General features: G+C 42.6%; 1 protein-coding gene across 4 annotated transcripts in view; it reads left to right on the forward strand.

Moving 5' to 3' along the window:
- Positions 1–25,000, forward strand: part of arhgap23a (Rho GTPase activating protein 23a) — a 102,512-nt gene that overhangs the window by 40,811 nt on the left and 36,701 nt on the right. For 3 of the 4 annotated variants that reach the window (XM_072692984.1, XM_072692985.1, XM_072692986.1), the window contains exons 1-4: positions 3,510–4,961; positions 16,882–17,079; positions 22,826–22,850; positions 24,177–24,269. In XM_072692984.1, coding sequence (XP_072549085.1) covers positions 4,728–4,961; positions 16,882–17,079; positions 22,826–22,850; positions 24,177–24,269 — 550 coding nt within the window. In that variant the 5' untranslated portion in view covers positions 3,510–4,727. Of the gene's footprint in view, positions 1–3,509; positions 4,962–16,881; positions 17,080–22,825; positions 22,851–24,176; positions 24,270–25,000 lie in introns of those variants that run through there. The other variant, XM_072692987.1, reaches the window with a different exon arrangement.

A 25,000-nucleotide genomic window follows, 5' to 3' on the forward strand; every position in this document is an offset into this window, starting at 1 on the left:
TGTGTGTGTGTGTGCGTTATACGCTGTATGTGTATCATATGTATCATATATCATACTGCCCACATTTAGTGTGCATGCCTATGTGTCTACGCTATATGGACAAAAGTATTGGGACACCCGCTCATTTACTGTTTCTTCTGAAATCAAGGGTATTAAAAAGAGTTGATCCTGCTTTTGATGTTATAATAATAATAATAACTGTCTCTACTGTCCTCAGTTTTGGAGCATTGCTGTGAGGATGTGATGGAATTCAGTCATAAGAGTGTGAGTGAGCATACAGGGATGGAAGATGGGTTGGTGTGGCGCAACAGGTAACACCACTACCTGCCAGTGAGCTACCACACCATGTGGGAGATGGGGGTTCGATTCCCAGTCTGGGTGACTATGCTGTGCTACACCAATACTACACCTAACACTACATTGGCCCATCTATCGCTCTGGATGTCGCTCTGGATAAGAGCGTCAGCTAAATGCCATAAATGTAAAAGTAATGATCACCACCCCACGTCATCATCCCCGACTCCCCAATTCATCCCAAAAGTATTGGATGGAGCACCATTACCATCATTCCAGAGAACACAGCTCAATGCTGGGGGGCTTTATACCCCCTGGCATTAGGCACGGTGCAAATAGGTTCATGTATATCTGCTCCAGAGAGTCCTATTCTATTGGCAGTACTTCTCTACTAGACAGGGGCTAGACAGGCTGTCAATGTGTGCATTTGCACACTTGTGTCAGCAATGGGTGAAACTTTAAGGAGCTGAATGCATTCATTAGAAGGGGTGTCCACAAACAGGACAGAGTTCAAGAGTTCATTGAGGGGTGCCTTAGAAGAACCGCTTTTGGTTCCTTTAAACTTGTAAAGAACATTTACATTATGTGAAGGAGTGTGTGTGTGTGTGTGTGTGTGTGATAGACGCTGTACGGCAGCTGTTATTTAGTAGAGTGAATGAGCAGCTGCAGTGAGGTGTTAGACTGGTACAATGTGGCACCCCCCCCCCCTCCTCTTTTTTCCTTCTTTCTCTCTTTTCTTTCGGTTCCCTCGTTCTCTTCGGGCCGCTCCCCTGTTTGCTTATTTAGCAGCTCCTCTCCTTCTCGCCACTTTTCTCTTCGCCTGAGCAGCGTGCCGGGACACACACCGCAGGAGAATAAAGAGGGAAAGATTGATTTTCTCTAACTATTGTGTTCGTAACTGGGTTTGGTTTCTCAGGGGAGGTTTATGGTGTATGGGTAGCTGCAGTTGTGCCACGCTGTCTGTTTTCACACACTCTCACACACACATAGACGAGCATATACACACTTATAAACAGTGCTGAACAGTCGAGAGTAGTCTTGGGACAGTTTGTGAATACGGGTGATGTCATGTTTAGTTCTTATAGTCCTTTTTTTTCATTAGAGAGGTTATAACAGCCAGAAATAGCACTAGTCTGAGGACCAAGGTTGGTTGGTTGTTACCTTGTAAACATTTGATCCGGTTTGTTTCGGTGTCACATTGCAGTTTAGCGACTAAGCAAACTAAATAACTTTTGAATTATATACCAGTGTCACAGCGGCAGCACCTATGTGCACTGTCTCTCCCTATACTTGACATTGATTGACACAGGTCTGTAGAAGGACGTCCATCTGACGCGGCACGTCGTCAATTCGGCGTGTTGCATTTCCCAGAAATAAATAAACGAACAGATTCATTTGGTTCCACTGAACTGCTGATATTGCAGCATTACTGCCCACAGCTCCAACCTCAAGAGCAGAACCCGAGACTAGCTCCTATTCACAGGCTCCTCGCGCAGCACCTGCACTGTTTAACAAAGCACTTGGCGGTTTTCAGCCTCCCTCAGGCATCTTCACTGGGCTTCAGCACAGCTAACAGGAGGCAGTTAACATGTCTGGAAGTCCCTCCAACCTGGACAAAGTCTTGGCTGAAGCTTGTTGCTCAGAAGTTCTATACATTAGTGTGGCTGTGTACCGCTACTGCTGTTCAGTGTGGAAACCGATGTTCAGCGATGTTCAGACAGTGATGCGTATCGGAGTCGGATCTGCTAGGAATCCTCCGGTGACGTTTTTAGCAAAGCCGAGAAGGAGCAGAGCATCTCTTTATGCTAACCCCACATTACACATCTGAATGGACAGACTGAAGACCAGCACTTTCTGAGCTTCATTCTGGAGACGAGAGAATCAGTCTGGCTGGGTTAACTCCTCCTACTCAGTCCATTTAAACATTAGCGACATTGGCGAGCGCACTGGACACCACAGCTAGCAAAGAGACACAGCATCGTATTTCTACATTAAACTACTCACCAAGACCCGGCACTGAGGGCTCTGTTTCTCAAGGTTTTTAACCAGGCCTTGCTGCCTCTACTTCCTGTACTACCTGTAAAACAGTGCTTTCACACTGCTAACAAACTGAATGGTGGTTCTCTCTATTCTGGATCAAGACCACCTCTTTTGGTCAGACCAAATTTTGGTCCTTTGGGCCTTTCACGCCTGCTAATTTGGTTTGGATCAAACTGATAAGCCCAAAGGGTCGGACCAAACAATGTAGGTGGGTCATCTTTTGGATGCCAGCTTGAAGCCAGACAGAGCATGGTCAGAGCATGGCAGTTTTTGAACAGCTGCCATCTCTTTCCACAGCTTCAGCACATCTTCACACTTGATTTTGGAATTTTCCGTATATGTGCAATCTTTCCCACATTCGGCTACCAAGAGCGGGATTCAGTAAATCAATATCTTTCAAAACGAGAAAAGAAATCATGAGTCAGGTGTGTTGGGTTGTGGCTTTCCGGGTTTGAACATGTGTGTCTTTATGTATATGTGTGTGTGTGTGTGTGTGTGTGTGTGTGTGTGTGTGTGTGTTCATTTGAGTGAGTATCGCTAATTCACTTTTTTAAAGCAGAATGCAAACTTTTGCTTGTCAGTTTTCTGGCAGACATTACACCATTACCAGCCATAACATTAGCACCAGGTGAAGTGAAAACCATTGCTTTCTTATCTTCATCTACAGTGGCTTCTGTCAAGGGGTGGGATAAATTAGACAGCAGATGAGCAGTCAGTTCTTGAAGGTGTTATGGGGTGCTTAGGATCTGCATTAAGACTTAGGATCTGCCGCTGCTAACGTTACCACAGGACCCCTTCAGAGGTCTTGTGGAGTCCATGCCTGAAACAGTCAGATTTGTTGTGGTGGCACAGGGTGGACCAACTCAACATTTGGCTGGTGGTGCTAATGTTAATGTTCAGTTCCACTACCACCTAGTGTAGATGATAAGTATTAGAATATTATATATATAAACAACTATGCCCATCCCTGGTGATTAAGGATGATTGTAAAATGAAAGGAATGATACACACACACACACACACACATACATACATACATACATACACTCCCAGAGAGAAACCTGAGAGGACAGAAGCAGGGAGTGGGGTGGGGTGGAGTGGTGGGTGCTGTTTCAGTGACACTGTGGATTTAGCAGAGTGAGTCAGTGTGTCAGAGAGAGAGAGAGAGAGAGAGAGAGAGAGAGAGAGAGGAGGGGGAAGGAGTAGGACTCTTTCTCACAGAAAAAGGAGATTCAGAGAGAGAGAGGGGGGAAGAGAGGACATTCAAAGTGGAGCAGAAAGGAAAAGAAAAGAAGGAAAGAGAAAGAAAGTGATAGAGAGAGAGAGAGATAAAGAGAGAGAGAAAAGAGAGAGAGAGAAAAGAGAGGGAAAGGCAAAGAGTAACAGAGAAAAGAAGGAGAGAAAGAAAGTAAATCAGAGAGAGAGAGAGAGAGAGAGAGAGAGAGAGAGAGAGCAAGAGACACAAAAGGAGGGAAGCTTGGCAGTTAAATTGTCAGGGAGTGTGTGATGCTGTCATTGTTCAGTTAGTCCAGCGGTGTGTTACAGTCAGTTAGTGTGTCTCTGGGTGAGCTTTTCCAGCCGGCACTTTTGGATTTACTCTCCTGCCACGTGCCACACACACACACACACACTCGCGCACACATCTGCCACCCAGGAGTCTCTGGTCTGCAGCCGGGATTTGCTTTCATCTCTAGATGTGGCACTGCAGTCGGAACACAGCAGTCTGCCGGTCTACGTGTTCGTGGGACTGTGTGTGTGTGTGTGTGTTTGTGTGTGTGCACACTGCCGAGATCGGAGCCTGCCGGAGTGGTATGGAACTTGGTGGATTAAGTTTGGAATGCTGAGAGACTGCAACCACGGAAAAAAGGCCAATGTGGAATATTTGGGAATGTTGAGCAGTTTTTTTTCTTTTTCCAGTGATGGTTTTGGCTCAGGAAGCAGGAGATTCACGTTTGGCTTGACTGTCACACTTTTTCCTTCTTCCCGTTTCATGGAGTACATGCCTGCAGTGTGAAACAAACTCTCCAAAAATCTCCATATCTCCAAAACTGCCCCTTGACAAGATTGTCCTGCTGGGAGCTGTGGCAGTGTGCGAGCAGATGTGTGTGTGTGTGTATGTGTGTGTTAGGGGTGTTAAAATGCATCAACCTAAAGATGCCAATTCAGCTGCTCTGAATATTGAAAGCTAGAATTAGTTCTAGTGCAGTAATATTCCTTTACAACTGCATTACAGTGTAAATGACTCTGAATCGATTCAAAAGAATTGAATCACAGATTGAATCACTGTGAATTTTGAGATTCGTTGCGAAATATCACAATGGATTGAATCGTTTAGAACGAATCACAATTAGAAAATCTGCACCCCTATAGTGTGTGTGTGTGATCTGTGTGTGATGTGGGCAGCTGGTGGGCTGCCCATGGCGATTCCAGCAGCATGCCCACGAGTGTGTGTTTCCGAGTGGAGTTTTCGGGATGCCGTTGGGGTGGACTGTAGCGCCCCTGAGCCGAGATGCATCTGGGTTGCCGTGTTACGGAGTGATGCGCCCAACACACACACTCCGCGCACACCTGATGCCGTGCACGGCCGACCCAGCAGAGCCCCTCAGAGAGTGCCATGCGAGAGCAGGGTAAGATTTTACACCTGTTGTTATTGGGAATATATAACATGGGATATGGGAATGCCGCCTAAACATTCCGCTATTAGGGAATTCAGTTATTACCTTGTATCTCCATTTTTGACTTAATGTCAATCTGACATTGTATTCAAATTCCCTGATGAATGGACTTGGAATTGCTTCTTTTTCCACTGACTTCCATTGAAAATTAAGATTTTGTCCTTCTACCTACTGCAAATGAAGATATATAATATTTGTCTGATGTAAAAAAATACTATCTACTGATACAAATGTGATTCCGATATTATTGTGAAACCCCAGTTTCCATTCCTGACAAACAGTGACAATAATGGGCTACACTGACTTTTGAAATTCCTAATAGAAACACAATTCAGATGAAGTGCTGCATTAACATTTATGGCCTTTGGCTGGCGCTCTTGTCCAGAGCGACTTACATCAACATGGTCAGTGTAGACTTAGGAGTCTTGCCCAAGAACTCTTATTGGTGTAGCATGGTGTGCAGGTCCAGCTGGGAAATCCAACCGCAGTCTGCTACAGGACAAGTGGTGTTGTTACCCACTACACTACCCCACCCACCCCAACGACATAACCTGCACTGAAAGTAAAAGGCAGTAATATGAGTCTATGAGTCAGGCATAATTACACCACATTGTTGTTGAATAGGCGTAGCGGTGGTGTTCAGATACAGTGAGTATAGTATTTATACAGTCATGAGAAAAATGCAGGACACCCCAATGAAACCCTTTGTCATTTTTAACATATGTAAACACACTTTAGCATAAGAGCTACCTGTAGTTTCTGTGGTTTTTAGGACATTTTAGGATTGTTGAAGACTTCCTTTCTCATCTTGGGGTCTGCTCTGGGGGGACGGTCTGATCTGGCTATGTTGGAATCTGTTTTTCATCTTCTCCACCTGTAAATGATGTAGTGGACGGTGGAACGTCTGATGTCTGACAGTTCTGAGATCTTTTTTAACCCCTTCCCAGACTCCTCTGCATCTACAACCTTCTTTCTGAAGGCCTCAGAGAGTTCTCTGGATCTGGCCATGGTGATCTTCTTCACCACTCACTTCAACAATCAAGAGCAGACCAGGCTAAACGTCTGAGGTTTAAATAAGACAGACTCCTCCAGAATCCTCTCTGACCATGTTTCCACCATCTGTGGCTGATGTTCTGCACCTGGTTTTAATTCTTCACATTTGAAGTAGTAATAAATGGGAAGGGGGTCTAAATTTTCCCCACTATAACACTTAATTTCTATCAATTATATTTTACACATGGTTTGTAAAGGCATTTATTCAACTGTATTTGTTTGGGTGATGTTTAAACATCCAGATGTTTAAATATGTTCAAAAACACAAAGTTTTTAATGGGGTGTCCTCATTTTTCCACTGTATACTGCAAGATCTGGCACAATATATAACCAAAAATCTTCTTTTGGCTGATTCTGACCGTGCACCCCCTATAGGACAGCCCCTGCAGCTCAAAAGTCCTGCAAAAACCTTTAGTCCTGGGTGTAGTGATGGTGAAGGGGAGGTTAATTAGTAAGTAAAGGAAAAGATTGAGGGTTATAAACATTCTGCATGTCCGTGTGTGTGTGTGTGTGTGTGTGTGTGTGTGTGTGTGTGTGTGTGTGTGTGTGTGTGGACGGGTCTCTTTACTCTGTGTCTTAAATGTACTATACTACACATTTAAAGAGTGTCTAGGCAGTATGTATGTGTGTGTGTGTGTGTGTGTGTGTGTGTGTGTGTGTGTGTGACTGCTGCTTCTGACAGACCCATATCAAAAAAGCCTACTGCTGGAATGCAGGAAAGGACAGTAGGGGAGGGAGTAGGTTTCAGTATTGTAAACACAGACGCAGCTGGTACACACACACACACTGTTACTGCTGTTTGCTGGTTTCTGGAGTCTGCAGTAGTGGGCGATAACTGACTGGGTGTTTCCTTACTGCGTAATCCCTGCTGGAACTGGATTAGTTTTACCTGGGGCTGGAAATCATTCCCAGTGTGGATCCGTGATTTTAATCCAGTACGGATATAATAATAAGTTGAGGTTTCCAGGGTCTGACAGTGATCCTGAATAATCTGTAACTTCTGTAACTGGGTGAGCCTGGAGCCACTTCAGTAGCAGCAGTCCTGCTCCAGTCCTGCTCAGAATCACAGAATAACACAACCTGTTAATCGCCATGCCCTGTTATTAATGCTTGATGTGTCTGAAAATCTCATTTTGAGATGATTTAACACATTTCTAGATATTCTTGACTTGCTTTAGGTAATTTTATGCGGTAAAAGCACCATCCATTGGCCAGTCATTGTTTATTAATCCTTATAATCATATCTAAATAGAGAAAAAATTGAGAAATAATTATTTGGTATTGTCAAAAAATGCATGTATTTAAAGTGTTTTAAGATGTTTTGTTATGTATAAATAGTAAGTATGTGTAGTATGGGGCAAAAACTGTTCAGAAGCAATGTTACAAGTCCATTTACCACCCTGTTATTTTCCCCCAGAATGTAACAGGCTTGTTTGGAAGGCTCATGGGGAAAAACTGGTCTGGTTTGTGGCAACAGAAGCTCACCGAAGCGCCATACTATTACCATAGTACCACTGTAACAAAAACACTGTACTTAACACTGTAATTATTCCTGAGTCTTACCAGATAGTGCTTCTGTCCTGAACAGCTGAAAAGGCTGTAGCCGGTTACCTTTTAGCCTTGTCCCCACTCACTTCCCTAGGATTGGCCTTCTTGAGTCTTACCAGTAAAAATCCCTTTCTGGGAGGTGGTAAAAGGATAGTGTTATTTTTGCTTGGGTTTTGTTTGTGTGCCAGGTTTGATCTCCTCTTCTGCGGACCCTGGCACAGGAAAAGCCACATTCACAAGGCTGGTTCCCGTAGCAATCCGTATTCCCAAAACTAGCAGAGTCTGGAGGTGACGAGCTGCTCTCCAGGATCAACAACACCATATTCTCCTGAAGTCCCTGACACGATTTACCACTTTGCCCAGCTTTGATTAAGGCTTTCGTTAGTGGGCTGGGGAATGTAGTGAGTCTAGACTATTATGTGACAGTTTGGGGGGTTTTGGAATTGGCCTGTTTTCCAGCTCTGTTTTGGTTATGCCTGATTTTCTGTGAAAGGAAGAACAACAGAGTACGTATACAATTTAGGAGCCCATGAAGTAACCTCCGGTTGTTCTTACAGTAATCTTAAAATAAAACACTTTATTTAGAGAAGAATTAAGATGATTATCTTATCTATGTTATCTCATAACAATGGATCAGTCAAGCCCCTCCAATTTTACTGCAGGATAGTATAACTAATAACACCACAGAACCTTCTCTGGTAAACAAAATCCAGCTCCAGTAGTGCTTTAGACTCCAGACAGGACATCTGCAGCAGGGAAGCTTCCACCTGTCCTCTATGGTTAATAAGCTAACAGCGAAGAGGTTGCCCTGTTTTCTGAGGAGGCCAGGTGGCACGCCTCCGAGCACAACTCCCTCTCTCTCATACAGCTGCATGTACAGATGCACAGTGAGTTTACTATATTCAGTCAGCAATTGTATAAATAACATTTCAGTGGCAGTGATTTTTAGGGGGCCAAGCACTAAAGTTGCTGAGGAAGCAAATTTATCTGATGGTGTTTCACGCTTTTGTCCGAGGCTGATTTCTGCAGAAATGGCTGGATCGGATATCAGAGGGAAAAAACAATACTGTAATAAATCTAGTCTGAAAACACACACTCTCACACTCCCCACGTGATGTGCTGTTGTGTTTCTTCCTGTGGAACAGTTGAGCGTTTCAGTCGTTTCAACACAATAGTATTTTTAGCCTAGATACTCATTTTAAATCAAGTTCGGCAATCAAAAGCAGCTCATTTTGAAGATTAGTAAGTTTCTAATGTTGAATCTTCAAGCTGTCCATTGAATGAAGCTCAGCTCAGCTGTTTGTTCTTCACTGTAAGAAGAATCTATGAGCTGTATAAATGAAAGTGTGAGTCAGAAAGTACAACCCTGTTATCTTATTAATGAGGGAATTAATGATTAATGATATTAAAGCAAATAATGTCTCAAAATAATCATAGTAATTAACTACTAATGAGATTAATCACGATTAACTGCCCACAATAATGCGAATAATTGCAATGAACTGAAGACAAAGATGTGAATAATCCTGGTTAACAATGCAAAATAATGCAAATAATCACAGTTATCTCCAAAAAATATTGTGATTAATTGCAATTAACTACACAACCAAATGCCATTAATGCGATTAATCACAAAATGATTTGATTAGTTATGTTTAACTACACAAAATAATGCAATTAATGGAAATTGATTCCACTAAATAATGCGACGGAATGCGAAAAATCACAAAATAATGCAAATATTTGCATTTAAATATACAAAATGTTGTGGTTAGTCACGATTAATGTGATCAACAGTCACAGCTTAATGTGATTAATCACAATTAATTATTTGAAACATTTGACAGCCTTTATTTATGTGTCTAAACTGAAAACTGATGTTGTGGCTGTACACCCCTCGCTCTTCTGTTATGCTTTATATTGTTCTTTCATTCTTCATTCCTCAGAAACATGTTTCACTGTTGACCTTTTTTCATCTGCAGATTGCAGGTGTAATCAGGCTCTGTTAGAAGCTGAGAAGTGATAGAGCCCCGTTCCTTGTAGAGCTCACCTGACGTGGTCCCAGTCTCTTCCCTGAGGCTTTCAGTTTCTTTATTTTGATCCTGAGATTCGTCTGAGAACACGGCCGTACAAGTGGAAAACCCTGTTTAACAGTCATGAATGTTACTGAAAGAGCAGGCTGACAGGTTTAAACACACGTGCACACACTCACACCTTTTGTCAAGTGATCTGATTGCTTCCAAGTAAGCTGACGGGGAAGTCGTGCAGATGTTTGTGATTTTTTTTTTTTTTACATTTGAGCGTATAGAAGATCCTTGTTCCTTGTTAGAGACAGTAGACACAGGTCTGAGAGCAGTCTGTAAAGTCTACATTTATAAGAATGGTTCAAAGCAGTACTAGGGTACAGTTTTTTGCTGTGTGTGTTGAGTCTTTGTGTGTGTGTGTGTGTGTGTGTGTGGGACATAGCCAGTGTCAGGGATTAAACACTTGTCAGCATGAATAAAGCTCCACTTTTGAAACAGGACCGCCGTGCTCAGCTGTTTGACACTCATTGTTTCTGTGGCAATAGCCGTGTGTGTGCATAGGTTGTTGGTGTGTGTGTGTGTTTGTGTCTACACACAGTGTGCAAGCATGGCTAGTTCAAACAGGGTGCATAGGCTGCAGGATATGAGATCACTCCGTATCAAGAGCTGTTTTTGGCATTTGAGCCAGTGTGTGGTCAGCTGGCGCTTTAGGCTTCATTCCTGAAGAGGTGAGAGACCCCCAACTGGCCTGGCTGTGTTTGCCCACTTGGCTTTAATCATGTCCTTAGCGCTGCTCAGCATGCTGGATCCTGTGGCCTGCAGATGGGTCCTACAGAGTAGCACCAGTGAAAGATGGACAGTACAGTGGAGCAGCAGCACTGTCTCTCACTTAGTGGGACAGTTTTCTTTTTAGCTGCTAATTTTAGGGCAGAATTACATTTAAAGCACATGCCATTTTATGTAAATCTGGTGAGGTTAGCTCACATTGCTAATGCCGGTTAGGAGGCAGATTCGCTGACAGATTAGCTAATGGCCGTGGCTAGCTCGAGTCATTTCACATTTGAATTAAAATATGGAAAAATATGTTGAGCCTGACTGAAAAATTGACATGAAAAACCCAGAAAATCGCAACAGCAAGCACATATTGGTCTGCTTATAAATTGGTAGCTTACCTAGTTGGCGTACCCATTATTTGGTCCGCTGGCTGTATCGGCACCCTATTGACAGTTTGCCACCGCTGGTCAACCCTCGGACCACCCGTAACTGTTAATTGTTTAGTCTTAGATTTGTCTTTACAGCATTTGGCGACACTCTTATCCAGTGTGACTGGTAACACTTATTACACTGTTACACACGTAGGCAAATGTAGCATTAGGAGTCTTGCCCGAGGACTTAGTGGTGTGGCATAGGTGGCATCGTTAGCCCGGCTGGGAAATTGAAACCTAGGCTGTGTCCAAACCCTTGCCCTATTATCTATATAGTGCACTTCTTTGGGGTTCGGCCATTATGTAGTGGTGTCCGGAAATGAAACACAGAATTTTTAGTGCACTGAAACAATCCCATAATGCACAACAATAAGTATACAGAAGATCTACCCTAGCGCACCTGGCATAGCCATTATTCATTATTCAGATTTCATCAGTTCAGCCTATCATAATTCATAGTGGGTTGGGAGAGGGTGAAGGGCCTTGCTCAAGGGCCCAACAGTGGCAGCTTGCCGAGCCCGGGTATCGAACCCACAACCCTGTTATATAGTGTGATTATTCACAATTAACTCACTTGCTAATGCTGGGTATGTAATATAATACCTAACTAGCTAGCTAGCTAGCAAACTATGTGATAACTTAGGTAACTAGTGTGCCTGTGGACAGTGTCCGGACAGTGTTTTTCTACTCTCCAGTGTATAATTAGACCACAGTGACCAGCAGCTGTTAACCCAGACCCCAGAAGGAGAGTGAAGAACAGGAGAAGAGCCAGAATGAGGCAGATTGAGGAGATCCAGCACCAGCACGAGAGTCCCAGAAGCCTGGAGGCATTAGGCTGAGGCATGTGCTGTTGAAAAAGGGCCGGCTGTGACCTGTGCAGAAGGTGCAGAAGGACAATATGTACAACTGTTGTAATGTTTCAAACAGAGCCAAGGCTGGCAACACGGTAACAGTCCTGTGGTTTTGTGGGAGCAGTGGAATTGAGTCACTTCTGATCATGTGACTCCACATTAGGAAGTTAGCAGTGTCGGTAATCAGCTTTGATGTCGCATCCTTTGAGATTCTGAGATTTTAACCGCTCACATTACACCCACACTCGCACCCAGACTCATCCTCTGATTACTTAATGTGTTCTGGAAAATGTGAAGTCCTGAATCAGCCTGACTTCTGTTTCATTCCAGATTAATAAAGCTTTTCATTTATGCTGAAATTTTGGCTGTGTACTGGCAAGAACCCAGTGATTTGAAATATTGCGATATATTGTGTATACTGTGAAAAAAAAAATCATGTTCATAAAATCCAAATAAAATAAAAGTTTACTTTCTATGAATCAAAACAGTGAGATCTGAAGATGGAGGACAACTCTCAATATCTTTGGATGTAAACTATTAATTCAAAACTTTTTTCAAAAGTTTTTGAGAATCGATGATCAAGTATTGCAAAGCATAATATTGCGATACTTCGATAAATCGATACGTTCTTACACCCCTAGTTGAAATACTCTATGCATTTGAATCAATATGTTACTTTCATAGTACACAGACACTGTTAGGAATGGTGGAGACTGGTGAAATGGTGCAAACGTCTGCAGGACATGGGTGACTTGGACGGACGGACACTGCTGGACGGGGGAGGACGGGAGCCGTTTTTAAGCCTGAAGTGGTGTGTGTGTTTTGGGGGTAATAACAGGCCTTTGGTATTCTCAGCGCCGGGAGGAACCTTGTGGTTGAAACTCGGCGTGTTGGAGCCTGCTGAACTCTCTCTCTCTCTCGTTCTCTCTGTGTTTTAGTCTTCGCTTGTCTGCTGTCTTATCTGAGCATGCCCAGACCGCTGTGGAATTCACCTGTACTGCAGGCTGTGCTTTTACCTTCCGTCAGTCGGTCCATTCATTCATACACTTTTAACTTTCGCTTTGCCTTTGGCTGCCGTTGTATCTTTTTAATCCATCAAGCTCAAGCCCAGCTCCTCTCTTTTCACCTGTAATCTCTCCATCTCTTTGTGTTCACCCGTAGTCTTCCTGTTGCACCCGTTACCCCCATCCATGCCTGTTTGGAAAGGGTATAAAGAACGTGCTGGGGGGATTGTGGAACTGTGGAGCGGAAAAACACGATTACCTCATGACTATATTCAGAGACTGAAAGAAGTGTGTGTATGTTTTTGTGTGTACTAGTTTTATATATGGGACACTGTGGGCAAAAGTATTGGGACATCTGCATATTCATTCTTCCTTCTGAAATCAAGGCTATTAATAAAAAGAGTTTATCTTTCTTTTGTTGGAGTAACTGTCTTGGCATTCCTGGGAACAAGGCTTTCCACTAGATTTTGGAGCATTGCTGTGAGGATTTTATTGCATTCAGCGACAAGGGCGTTAGTGAGGTCAAGATGTTGGATGACCACCTAATCCTCAACTCCCCAACTCATCCCAAAAGTATTGGAGCACCATCATTCTAGAGAACACAGTTCTACTGCTCCACTATTCAATACTGGGGGGCTTTATATCCCCCCAGGCCATGCCTAGCATTAAGCATGGTGCCAATAGGTGGATATTTATCTGTTCAAGAGAGTCATATTCTATTGGAAACACTACTACAACTCCACAGGGGCTTACAGGATTCTCCCGGACAGCAGGGACAAACCATGAACCTGCGACAGGGTGCTGGGGTACCCAAGGCTCAATGAGGCACAAGGGTTTAAAGGGATATTTTACCTGTGCCAAACCTACTGAAGGACTACTGAGATGCTTTAGACGAATGTGCCACAATACGCAGTCAAGCAGTTAAGAGTGCCCATGCTAACCCCTGTCCACCATATGCTGGAGCGATGGAAGGGCTGAGATCAGCTGTAATGATAATAAATGGAAACTGGTGTTAGACAAATAAAGAGTAGGAGACACAGTCTGTGCATGAGAACGAGACGGTGTATGTGTCTGTGTGTGTCTGTGTGTGTGTGAAGGAGAGACTGAGGGGGTGGCTGAGTTAGTGCTTGGGTTCAGGCCTGCTGGATTATAGAGTAACAGTTCCGCTGAGTGGTCACAGAGATGGAGGGATGAGGAGGGAAATAATTGAGTTTGAAGGGGCACTACTGGTCTTTTCCTTCAGAAAACTGGCAGAAAAATCCCCCTCGTGTTCTTTTTTGCCATCTTCTCAACCCTTTTCCCCCTCTGAATAGCTCAGAACCCTGTGTGTATTTATGTAAACTGACCGAACAGCTGGCCAAATCCTCACCTCACCACACTTCCTGCCAGACCAACCAGAGACGGCTTGTTCTTGTGCGGACGGCTGAGGTCGCTGATGTGGGGGGGGGAGGAAAAGGGGATTTTGTGCCCACTTACATAAACACAACAGTGCTCATGACGTTATCCTATATATACAGTACAGGGCAAAAGTTTGAGCACATCTGCTTATGGAGGTTTCTGTTTATTTTAACTGTTTTCTGTGTTTTTGAATGAAGCAGAACATGACAATTATCAGATGGCACGTGCTATACAGTGACAAAAAGTGAAGGAATTAAAACCTAGATTCTTCGAAGGTGGATCTGGATTCCTCAAAGACCCCCCCATCCCCCCCCCCTCCATTTGCTTGAATTCAGCTTTTAACATTCCTCACATTCTCTCAGGCAGCTTAACCCTCTGAGCCCAGCTTTCTTTAGTATTACATAGAACACCTACTATGCATTATTCAATAAATAGTAATTATTCAGTAACTACTAATTATTCAACATGTGCTTATTATTCAGTACCTACTAATTATTTAATAAGCACTTCATATTCAGACTAGTATTCCAACTAAGAAAGTATGCAGGGAAACAGTTGGATTACTGTCTGTAATTATAGAAATATAGAAAGTGCTAATGAGCTGAGGTTATTGCAAACCAGGGGTAGTTATAATATTCATATATGACTGAGTAGTAAACCAATAAAATAAAAAATCTTATTGCTTACATTAAAGGGCCCATGATCTGCATTTTATTTTTGTCCCCCAAGGTTCTGTCTTATATAATGTCTATGTTATGAATTCTATCTTATTGTGCCAAAACAGTTTCCTTGGTTTTACATGACCATTTCTAACCTCTATATCCTTGTTTACGTCTGTTATAAAGAAGTAAACGGATGAAGAGAGGCTGTTTTTCTGTTGCTGGGCCCTGCTGGGACCTCTGTCCTGTCGAGAGCCTCAGTCAAAAAGCAGTTCAGGCTGAAACACTCCTTATAACATCAGTGTGAAGGGTGGGGCTAAAGTGCTTCAGGCTGAATATATGGATGTGTGTGCTGTCTTTGAATCTTAATGATCATGTGTGGACTGCGAAGACTGGAGATTGGAGCCCGTTCTATCTGTCAGATCCAGGTTTTTCTGATAACAGCGCTGATATGCTGAAAGAACTGTATGCGTATAGTATGCCTGCTGATGGATGTGATTTCTCTATCATTTCTGAAACCCAAGCATGACTCTGTATAATTCTATACAATTAACGCAGCAATGAGCAGTTTTTGTTATTCCCGAACTCTGCTGCTCCCGACTGAGTTCATCGAGGGTTATGTGGTTCACCCAGCCAGTGAATCAGCACTCGTTTTAAACCCGAATCAAATATGAGCAGCCTGGAAAAGACCCTTGTTGGTTTTTCCCGAGACTTTTCGACTGTGGGTTTTTCCTGAGATGCCTTTCGAAGAGACGTTTCCGGAGTGCCTGGTTGGCAGCATGAGCGTGACATCATGGCTGCCAGACTGTTGGGGTCTGTGGGGCTGTGTTTGCTCAGGTGGTCCTGGGATGATTGACAGATGTGGGACAGTGGGGTGTCGCTTCTTGTGCGTGCCTGTCAAAAATGAGTTCCCAGCCTTATGCTGAAGTGAAAGAAACCAATGAAGGCATGTTCCTTTTGTAGGCATTTAATGGGAATTAAAAAAACTTTGGTTCATGTCAAGTTTATATTGGGTCAGGAAAATATTGTAGAATCCCTGACATTGAACTGTGTTGTTAAAGGACCCTAAAAAGGCCCTTAAATCAGTGCACAGTTCGGTTTCTCAGTCCTAGTGCATAGCATACACATTTGTTTAGTAGGAGTAGCTGAATAAAAAGTCTTCAAGTCGCTGACAAATTTGTGATCTGATAGGATATAGAGCCTCCAGATTAGAGGAAAGAAACTACCTTAGATGGACAAAAATATTGGGACACCTGCACATTAAACCTACAGGAACTTTTATTACCTCCCATTCTAATCACATAGGCATTAATAAGGAGGTTGGTCCCCCATTTGCTCTGCAGCTCTAACAGCAGCAGCAGGTCTGGAGCTCTGCAGTTATTAAAGCAGCAGCAGAGCGTTGGAGACTTTCTGCACTCTGCTCTGAGCTCAGCTCTCGGCCCTGACTCCGCTCTGTAACTTTACATGGTCTGCTGTGAGTCGCTGTGCTTCCTAAACACTTCCACTGCTCAATAATAATACCACTCACAGCTGATGGAGGAAGATCTAGGAGGGAGAAATTTCACCAGCTGACTTGTTGTTGGTGCAGCTGCGGCTCCTATTACATACAGAACCACGCTGGAGTTCAGTGAGCTCTTTAGACCCACCCATTCTTTCACTAATGTGTGGAAAGGCTGACTGCATGGCTAGGTGATGGCTTGATTTTATACACCTGTGGCAATGAGACTGATTGAAACACCTGAATGCAATGATTAGGAGGTGTGTCCTAATACTTTTGTCCCTAGAGCATAATCACACATTTGCCTTAATCCATGTTATGTTAGGCTATTAGATCATCTCTAATAGAGGTTCTTGTATGGGTTCCACCTCTGTTTGACACACTGTCATCTATTCTAAGCAACAAAAGTACATAAAAAAATAGGTGCTGTGTTAGGTATGTGATCATTTTGTCCATTTTTGTAGCTAAAAGTGAGGCAACTGTGTGATGATGTCATGCTAACTGGTGAATATAAGCTTCCATTTCTTGCTTGTAAGATTAGCCATGTAGCTCCAGTTATTTAAAACAACTGTGTGTTTCCTGATTCAGAAGACAGGAATTGTGCAAATCTCACTGTTCTTTATTCTCTACAGGCAAAGGGGCGAAGAGATGGGACCTCATCATCCAGCGAGAACCCTCGGCCAGTGGTGGTGGGAGGGGCTGATGGAAGGGGCGTGTCCTGGCAGGGCCCGCGGACGCTGGTGCTCCAAAAGAACTCTCAGGGCTTCGGCTTCACCCTGCGCCACTTCATCGTGTACCCGCCTGAATCGGCCCTGCACACCAGCCTCAAGGTAACTCCACCCAGCAACGAGCCCATCCATCACTGTAAAACAAGCTCTTAGCAACTGGGAAGTAAGACCAGATCTTCAGTGTGGTTTGACACAAAGCACAAACAGCCTGGTGCACTATTCGCAATTTGCTGTATCATGCCACCAGCCACCGAACACAAACCACCAGCCTGAAACGGGTAAATCCTAGACTTGCCTCGAGCGATGTTGTCACAGCAGTGTGGGGAGTGTGAGCTTTGGTGTTACTACACCAGCTCTGCTTACAGACCAATTACAGTTTGCGCATTTCTGGAAAGACTCTGATGGGGAAACTGGCACAGAGGAGGCCATATGACAGCACCACAAATGATCTGTGTACAATATTAGTCATCTGTTTGTGTCTGAGGACTGTCCGGCAATGAAAGAGAAAGAAATATCAGTGGATATCAGTGGTACTGGTGACTAGGAATGAAACCATAAACACAAGAAGTTCTGTGGGAAGCCACAAGCCATAAGATGTGAATTGTGTTCATATGGTAATGTATCTGCATGTGCTGCTTTCAGATGTGATACCATTTTAAATTCTGATTTAATTCTTTTGTCAGTATTTCTTCATGTTACATGCTACATGCTACACAGATAAGTTTAGTTCTCAATGCCTGCCTATCACCCTCTACAAAGTAACCCCCAAAAATCATAATATGTGCTGTGCAACTATACAACATATATCTGTGTATCTCATATTGGAGCATTTCTATTGGCCCATTTATCATGAAATTCAGACACAATGTAAAGAACAACTGCCATATATATAAAGAAAACAGCAAAACATGAGATACAAGGTTTGTGTATAGCAGCAATGATATGCACTATATCATTGATATGTTAAACGCCCAGTCAGTTGGGTACAGGTGCATGCATAACATCAGCCCTTTTCCTCCCTGTCCTTTTCACTCCAAAATAGTGATTTCCAAAAATGAGTGACCCTAAGAATGGACTGAGAGGTTTACATTTCACAACACTGTTTCAAATTTGACTGTTTGGTACTTTTTGGAATCATCACAACTATTATTAGTGTGACAGATGGAGGCTGAAGGATGGAAATCTCAGTATGAACAGAAAGCTGAAAGTTGAACATGTAGGCTGTCTCCAATAAAGGCCCCAGACTGATTTGGCCTGCCTGAATGATCCTAACCCCACCCCCTGACTCAATGAGAAAATAAGCATACTTTTATACTATACATAACATAATAGATTCTTATTTATTTATCTCTTATTATATTATATTTACACATTTGAGTCACAGCTACATTCTACATTATTTGTGTTGTGTATGACTTTATAGATATCAGCCTTTGGTCACCACAAACATTGCATTACAGCCCCCTAAGCCAAAAATGTTTGGGCACCCAGGTTTGCAGGGGTGTGTAATAGGATTACATGGAAGCACCTATGACCACTCATCTGAAACTGGAAGTGTGACCAGTCAAGATGCTCACAGCATCCTAAAAACCTTGCAGTTGCATATTAGTAAATCTGCGATGTTGGTATTGTATACAGTATAACAACGTATTGTGCATTTCTGGTGCATTATGGTGCATAAGCAGTAAATCCTGCTGCCTGAGGTGAGATAAGACCAGCTGCAGGTTTTGTAGTTGAGCCTGTATGTGAGTGTTCCTACTGAAACAAAGTCCCATTATCATCACTGTATTTACCCCCTCGCCAGCAGCTGCAGTGTGTTCTCCCAGTGAAAAGGCCTCTGTGGTGTTTGACTGGTACCAAACACACACTTGCACTCACTGGGCCGGGCTGTACCAGGCCAGCAGAGACAATAGAGCCCGACTCACTCTGTTCTGTTCTGCTCTGTTCTTCTCTGTTCACTCCAAAGGTCACATGACTGGTCATTCTCTGCTCTCTGGCCAACCCCCATGTACAGCTGGTGGTGTGAGGGCCTTCAATGGAATGTGAATGGATCAGAGTGGCCTTAACATGGTAGTTTGGTCATACACTTTGAATGAGGTCATTAAATGTTGTTCACCAAGTGTATCTTCATTTAGCTCGTTAGGTTATATAGATTTACGAAACTCAAAAAAATAGTATTTAAGTCATTTGATGTATAAATATGAAGTACTTTGCAACTTTGGTTCGGGTGACAAGTGCTCAGATAAGCCTTAGCTAGCCTATTTACCACCCTGTTATTGTGGCTCAGAGTGATTGCTGATTTCTCTTGTATGGAGGACTCGTGCTCTTACTGTTTTGGCTGGCTTATGTAACCTGCGAAAGCTCACAGAAGCTGCATATTATAGCAGTAACACTGTAATTACGCCCAAGACTTACCGGATAGTGCTGCTGTCCTCTCGTTGTGTCCTCTCAGTGTGACGTGCATTAAGCACGCTAAAGAAATTGTAGCCGGTAAGCTTTTAGCCTTGCCCGCACTCGCTTCCTCAGGTTTGGCTTTCAGAAGCCGGACGATGCAGAGAAGAGATGGTAAAAGGCTAGTGTTGGCTAGTGTTAGCTTTTAGCCTGGCATGGGCCCCTATTTGCCTCTGCGGCATTGGTTTTGTTGTGTGCCAGGTTTGAGCTCCCCTTCGGCGGACACTGGTCCAGGAAAAGCTGCGGTCACGAGGCCTGGGTTATGTAGCAACCCATATATTCCCATAACTAGCAGAGTCTGCAGGCGATGAGCTGCTCTCCAGTATGAAGGAAACCATATTCTCCTGACGTTATGTACGTTATGTAAGTCAATAACCATCTCACATTCTCTTTAAGGGACAGAATGGGAGTATGTGCTGTTAAGAGAAACAATAAAAAAAATTAACTTACTTGTAAATTACTGTAAATTACCGTCAGTCATAAGACGACAGGTTTCTGAGTGTCTCTATTATGTACATTTTGGGGGGTGTACATTAAATAATGAGTCAAGACTGTTATGTAACAGTTTGGGGGTTTCGGAATTGGCCCGTTTTTGGGTATCTCACTTCCATTTACTGAACTCTTAGTATTCAGCTATGCCAAGAAGAATACAGCTCGACATTCTAGGCCTCCTGTAAGGCTTTTTGCTCATATTATTATCATATAATTTGATAAAAAGTGGTCATTTACACATTTATTTACAGTAGTGAGATGATCTAGGTAGGATGCACAGTGTTAAACTGGTGATCATGAGTTTCTGCTCCTTGTTACTTACATTAGCTTCAGTATGAAACTAGGGAAGCAGGACTTCAGGGCTGATTGAACACATTTAGAGTAAAAGAGAAAAGTTGTGTAAAGCTGACTTTTTGCTGAACCTTCAGTTGAAAGCCCTGTTAGTCATTCGCCAGACAGGAAATTAGTAGTATTTTATTGGAAAGAGCAAAAGCAGAACTGCAAGCATTTCCAGTCTCTCTCTCTCTCTCTCTTCCTCCCCCTCTCTCTCTCGCGCTCTCTTTCCGTGTCTCTCCCTCATTTTCAGCAAAGCCTCAGTATTGTGTGAGCATGTGTGGAATGAGCTCTGTCAGCGCAGGCTAAACCCTGCTCCCCTCAGTCTAAACTGCCTCATCAGCGCTGCGTGTGTGTACCAGCGCTGGTCCGATCTGCTTGAGGCCGTCATCATTTTGTTAGGGATCTGGATGTGCTTTTGTGTGTGACTTTAGGTAGGCCTCAGTGTAATTCACGTAGCTGATAGATAGACAGATATTGTAGGCTTACTAAACTACATACACATTTGTGTGTGTGTGTGTGTGTGTGTGTGTGTGTGTGTGTGTGTGTGTTTGTGTACGTGTTTTTTCCCAGCTGTATCCATGGTCTTCTGTTTGTATTCAGTGTTACTGCTAAATGCCTTCACGCTGACAGCAGAGTGGACAGCCGGGTCCATCTCTGCTGAGCTGCTGTGGGGTGGGCTTTGTCTAATGCTGCCCTCTAGTGTTTGACTAAAGCACAGTGGTGACTGTGGAATGTGGAAGGTCTGTCTATACTGAAACATATCTGAGATATAAGTGAAGAACCAATATAAGTGCTGTCAAAAGAACCGATAAAAGTATTTGTTTTATTTTTAAATGAACATTAAATCCAATTAACTTGAATCCCTATGCAGAACAGCCTCTAAGAGTAGCTGAGCATTTTCTTTGGAAGATAGATAAGTGGGGGTGTTGGGAGGCATTGATGAAGCATTACATGACATGTCCCTGTTTACTGGTGCACAGTGATCAAAACATAACAATAATTATTACATTTTGATTAAAAACCTAATTTTTAGTAGCAGCAGTGTAGACTACCCAGGCATACCCAGTGTATGTCTCATGCAGTGCATTACAGCAGGAGTAGTAAATACACCAGATCTGCTGAACCTGCTGATTAGTGTCTGATTAGTTTAATGAGATGTGAAACTGACGAACTGTGATTTCTTGAATTAGGCATCTCTAATCGAGCAAGGCATTTAAATTGTCAGTGTAACAGGCTCAACCTCCTCGCATTGATACTGATTTCATGAAAGTATATTACTTATTTTCATATGTAAAGTATCTAAAGATTATTATTATTATTATTATTATTCAAATATTGTCTATGTAATTGTATATCATATATATCAATTGTATATTACTGTAATTTAAAAAATCATGTATTTCTAAAATGATTACTTTTTTTAGAAAGAGGGGAGGGGGGAGTTAATTTTCAGTGGAAGTCATTTTGAAGCATTTCTATTGGTCCAATCATCATGAAATTTTGACATAATAGTAAAAAAAGATAATACAGATAATGTGTAATCGCTGTTCAACAAAAACCTTGTATCTTTATTTTTGCTGGGTTTTTTTTTTGCTTTCATTGAAAACTTTGTTTTCCTTTTCCTGTAAAGTTGCAGTTTTGGAAATTTTAACATTGTAGTGTAAATTTCTATGATGTAAACTAATGGGGAGGCCTGCGCTAAACCCTGCAGTCTCATGTGTTTCTTCCCACAAAAACTGATCCAGCTCATACAGAGTTTGATTATTACCTAAAGGGAAGAATCAGATGTGTTGGGAATAATTTTGGGAATGTGTTGGGAATAGTGTTGGGAATAGTGTTAGGAATAGTGTTGGGGATGTGTTGGGAATAGTATTGGGAATGTGTTGGGAATCGTGCTGGGAATGTGTTGGGAATAGTGTTGGGAATGTGTTGGGAATAGTGTTGAGAATGTGTTGGGAATAGTGTTGAGAATGTGTTGAGAATGTGTTGGGAATAGTGTTGAGAATGTGTTGAGAATGTGTTGGGAATAGTGTTGAGAATGTGTTGGGAATAGTGTTGAGAATGTGTTGGGAATAGTGTTGGGGATGTGTTGGGGATGTGTTGGGAATAGTATTGGGAATGTGTTGGGAATAGTATTGGGAATGTGTTGGGAATTGTGCTGGGAATGTGTTGGGAATAGTGTTGGGAATGTGTTGGGAATAGTATTGGGAATGTGTTGGGAATCGTGTTGGGAATGTGTTGGGAATGTGTTGGGAATAGTGTTGGGAATGTGTTGGGAATAGTGTTGGGAATGTGTTGGGGGGAACAGGTGGATGTGTGGGGGGTTCTTCTGTAATAGGTTTTAGGGCAATCAGTCATCAGTCAGGAGCCTCTTGCGTCTCAGGCTGACTGCACGGCTGATGTAACGCTGCTGCCGAGAGATGAAACACTGTCAGAGGATTCAGGTGGCGATAAGCTGCCGTCCTCAGGCTTAGTGTGCTCTGCTGTAGATAACTGCTGCATATTTCTAGTAAATGACACAGTGATCCTGCTCAATTTGACGTGACTCCATCCTTTCTTTCGTTTACAGGATGAGGAAAATGGAAACGAAAAGGGTGAGTGCTCTTGCTTCCCGTCTTCCTCTTCTCTTTATTTATTAACTACGTCCTGCTGTCTTTCACTGGGTGCTGAATGGCCTCATCGGCGGACTATGTTTAAAGGCTGATTTGAGATCTGTAGGCTTTTTTTAAATAAAAAGAAAATGACCATGAGATGACCATTTCAGCAGCTGGACTGCTTGGAGGTCAGGAACAGACTTGTCTGCTTGCGCCACCTGCTGGATATAAAGTGAAGTGTATCCTGAAAGAGATGTAAAGGAATAGGCACTGGGAGATTTAGTGATTTGCATAATGTCTGACATATCAAAACCTTGTCGACTTATTCTTCTTCAGGTTTTAGGGTGTTTTTTTTTTACATTGTATGAAAACAGCAGCTGCTCTTTATGTTGACATATTGAGCGTTATCTATAAATATTGTGCTTTTGTTAAGACAGCACCTTTATATTCCTGGACATGCTTTTATCTATTTAATTAGGGCTGTCAAATATAGTATCAATATTTTTAGACATTTTTTATGATTCACAATAGGGAGGTCTCGATCAGGTTATTTTACTCTATAAACATTTGTATATAGATGCTCCTTAAACTTTTAACAGGGCTCCACTCCTTGCTAAGGGCAGGCCAATACTCTGATAAGACGGGCAGGAGAGTACTTGTGAGAACAGCATGAAACTGCATAACTCGAGTCATATTAGTGTAAAATCCTGTAATGCTTCTCTCACGTTCATTGATGGGTCTGTATCTCTCAGCGTGTCCAGAAATGTGTGTGAAAGTATGGCCTTTAGTGGGAGCTCACAGCATGAATATCACCTCCAAACTGTAGGGGGGAGCCCAGGGGCAGAAAGTGCACATTATTGCATAATACATTATTTAGATTTGTTTATTTTGCATTAAAGCAGCATTATGCAATTATTATGCAATAATGTGCATAATATTATATTATTATATAATATAATATATATTATTATATTATTATTTAATGCAAAATAAACAAATCTAAATAATGTAATAAAATTTTAAACTGTATCATTGATAGATCAAGCCTGGTCCTCAGGATGGGTCTTATTACTTTTTTTATTACTTTTTTTTATTATAATTTGTCTTATTTTTTGCATGAAATAAATATGTTTTTGAGCTCAGCCAGTGGATATACATTTTGAGCATGTAAAATATCAAATATTTATTCACAATTAACCTAAAAAAGTGCATCAAACCTAAAAAAAAAACAATCTGTGCATCGGTTCTGAATGTACAACAAGGTACATTTTATGAGAGGTACATGTTTTATAATTGTGTGTGTGTGTGTGTGTTTGGCCAAAACAGGCCTCCAGCGGAGTCGACTAGAGCCAATGGACACCATATTTGTAAAGAATGTGAGGGAGAGAGGCCCCGCCCACCAGGCAGGTTTGTGCACAGGTGAGAGGGAGAGCGGAGGGGAATGCGTGTGTGCATTTGTCCTCTTGTTTTTATTTGTGTGTGTGTGTGTGTTTGTCTGCCTGCCCACTCACTCTTGAGTAATTTGCCATGGAAATAACTTCATGTTACACGTGATGATGACATGCCAACATGTGGATAAAATCAGACAGACGATTCAGACGGCGGGTTGTGGCTTGTTTTGACTGGCTGTTGTTGTTTCTGCCCGTTAAGCTCCTAATATCGGTTCACATTCTTGAAGACACAGGCCTGTTCAGATGAGCTCAAACTGTGTGATCAGTGTGTGAGCTTTGTGAACTTTGAGAAGAGTCAGATTGTGAGCTCTGAAAGGACAGAAACAAACTGCCCATTGTTTCATGGTTTCAGTACTGTGTAAAAGTTTTAATCACCAGTGACAATTAGACTGAAAAGCTGCTGATCTGGGCAGTAAGTGTTTATTTCCTCAGTAAAACACTGATATTAGAATAAACACTAATAACATTTATACAGAAAGTCGTGATTTTACATCACTGTGTTCATTAAAACATCTCCAAAGCTCTCCTCATGGAGTCTAGTGTTTATTATAGTGATCATCCAGCACCTGGTTTGGTAAATCAAAGCTTAATGATGGTAAATCAGGTGAGCTGCTGCTGCTGCTGCTGCTGCTGATGGTATTGAACACATCCTCCACGCTGTGCTGGCTGGACTGGGGGGCGTCCAGGAGAAACCTGGAG

This window comes from Salminus brasiliensis, chromosome 12 (genome assembly GCF_030463535.1).
Source record: "Salminus brasiliensis chromosome 12, fSalBra1.hap2, whole genome shotgun sequence".
NCBI classification, from domain to species: Eukaryota; Metazoa; Chordata; class Actinopteri; order Characiformes; family Bryconidae; genus Salminus; species Salminus brasiliensis.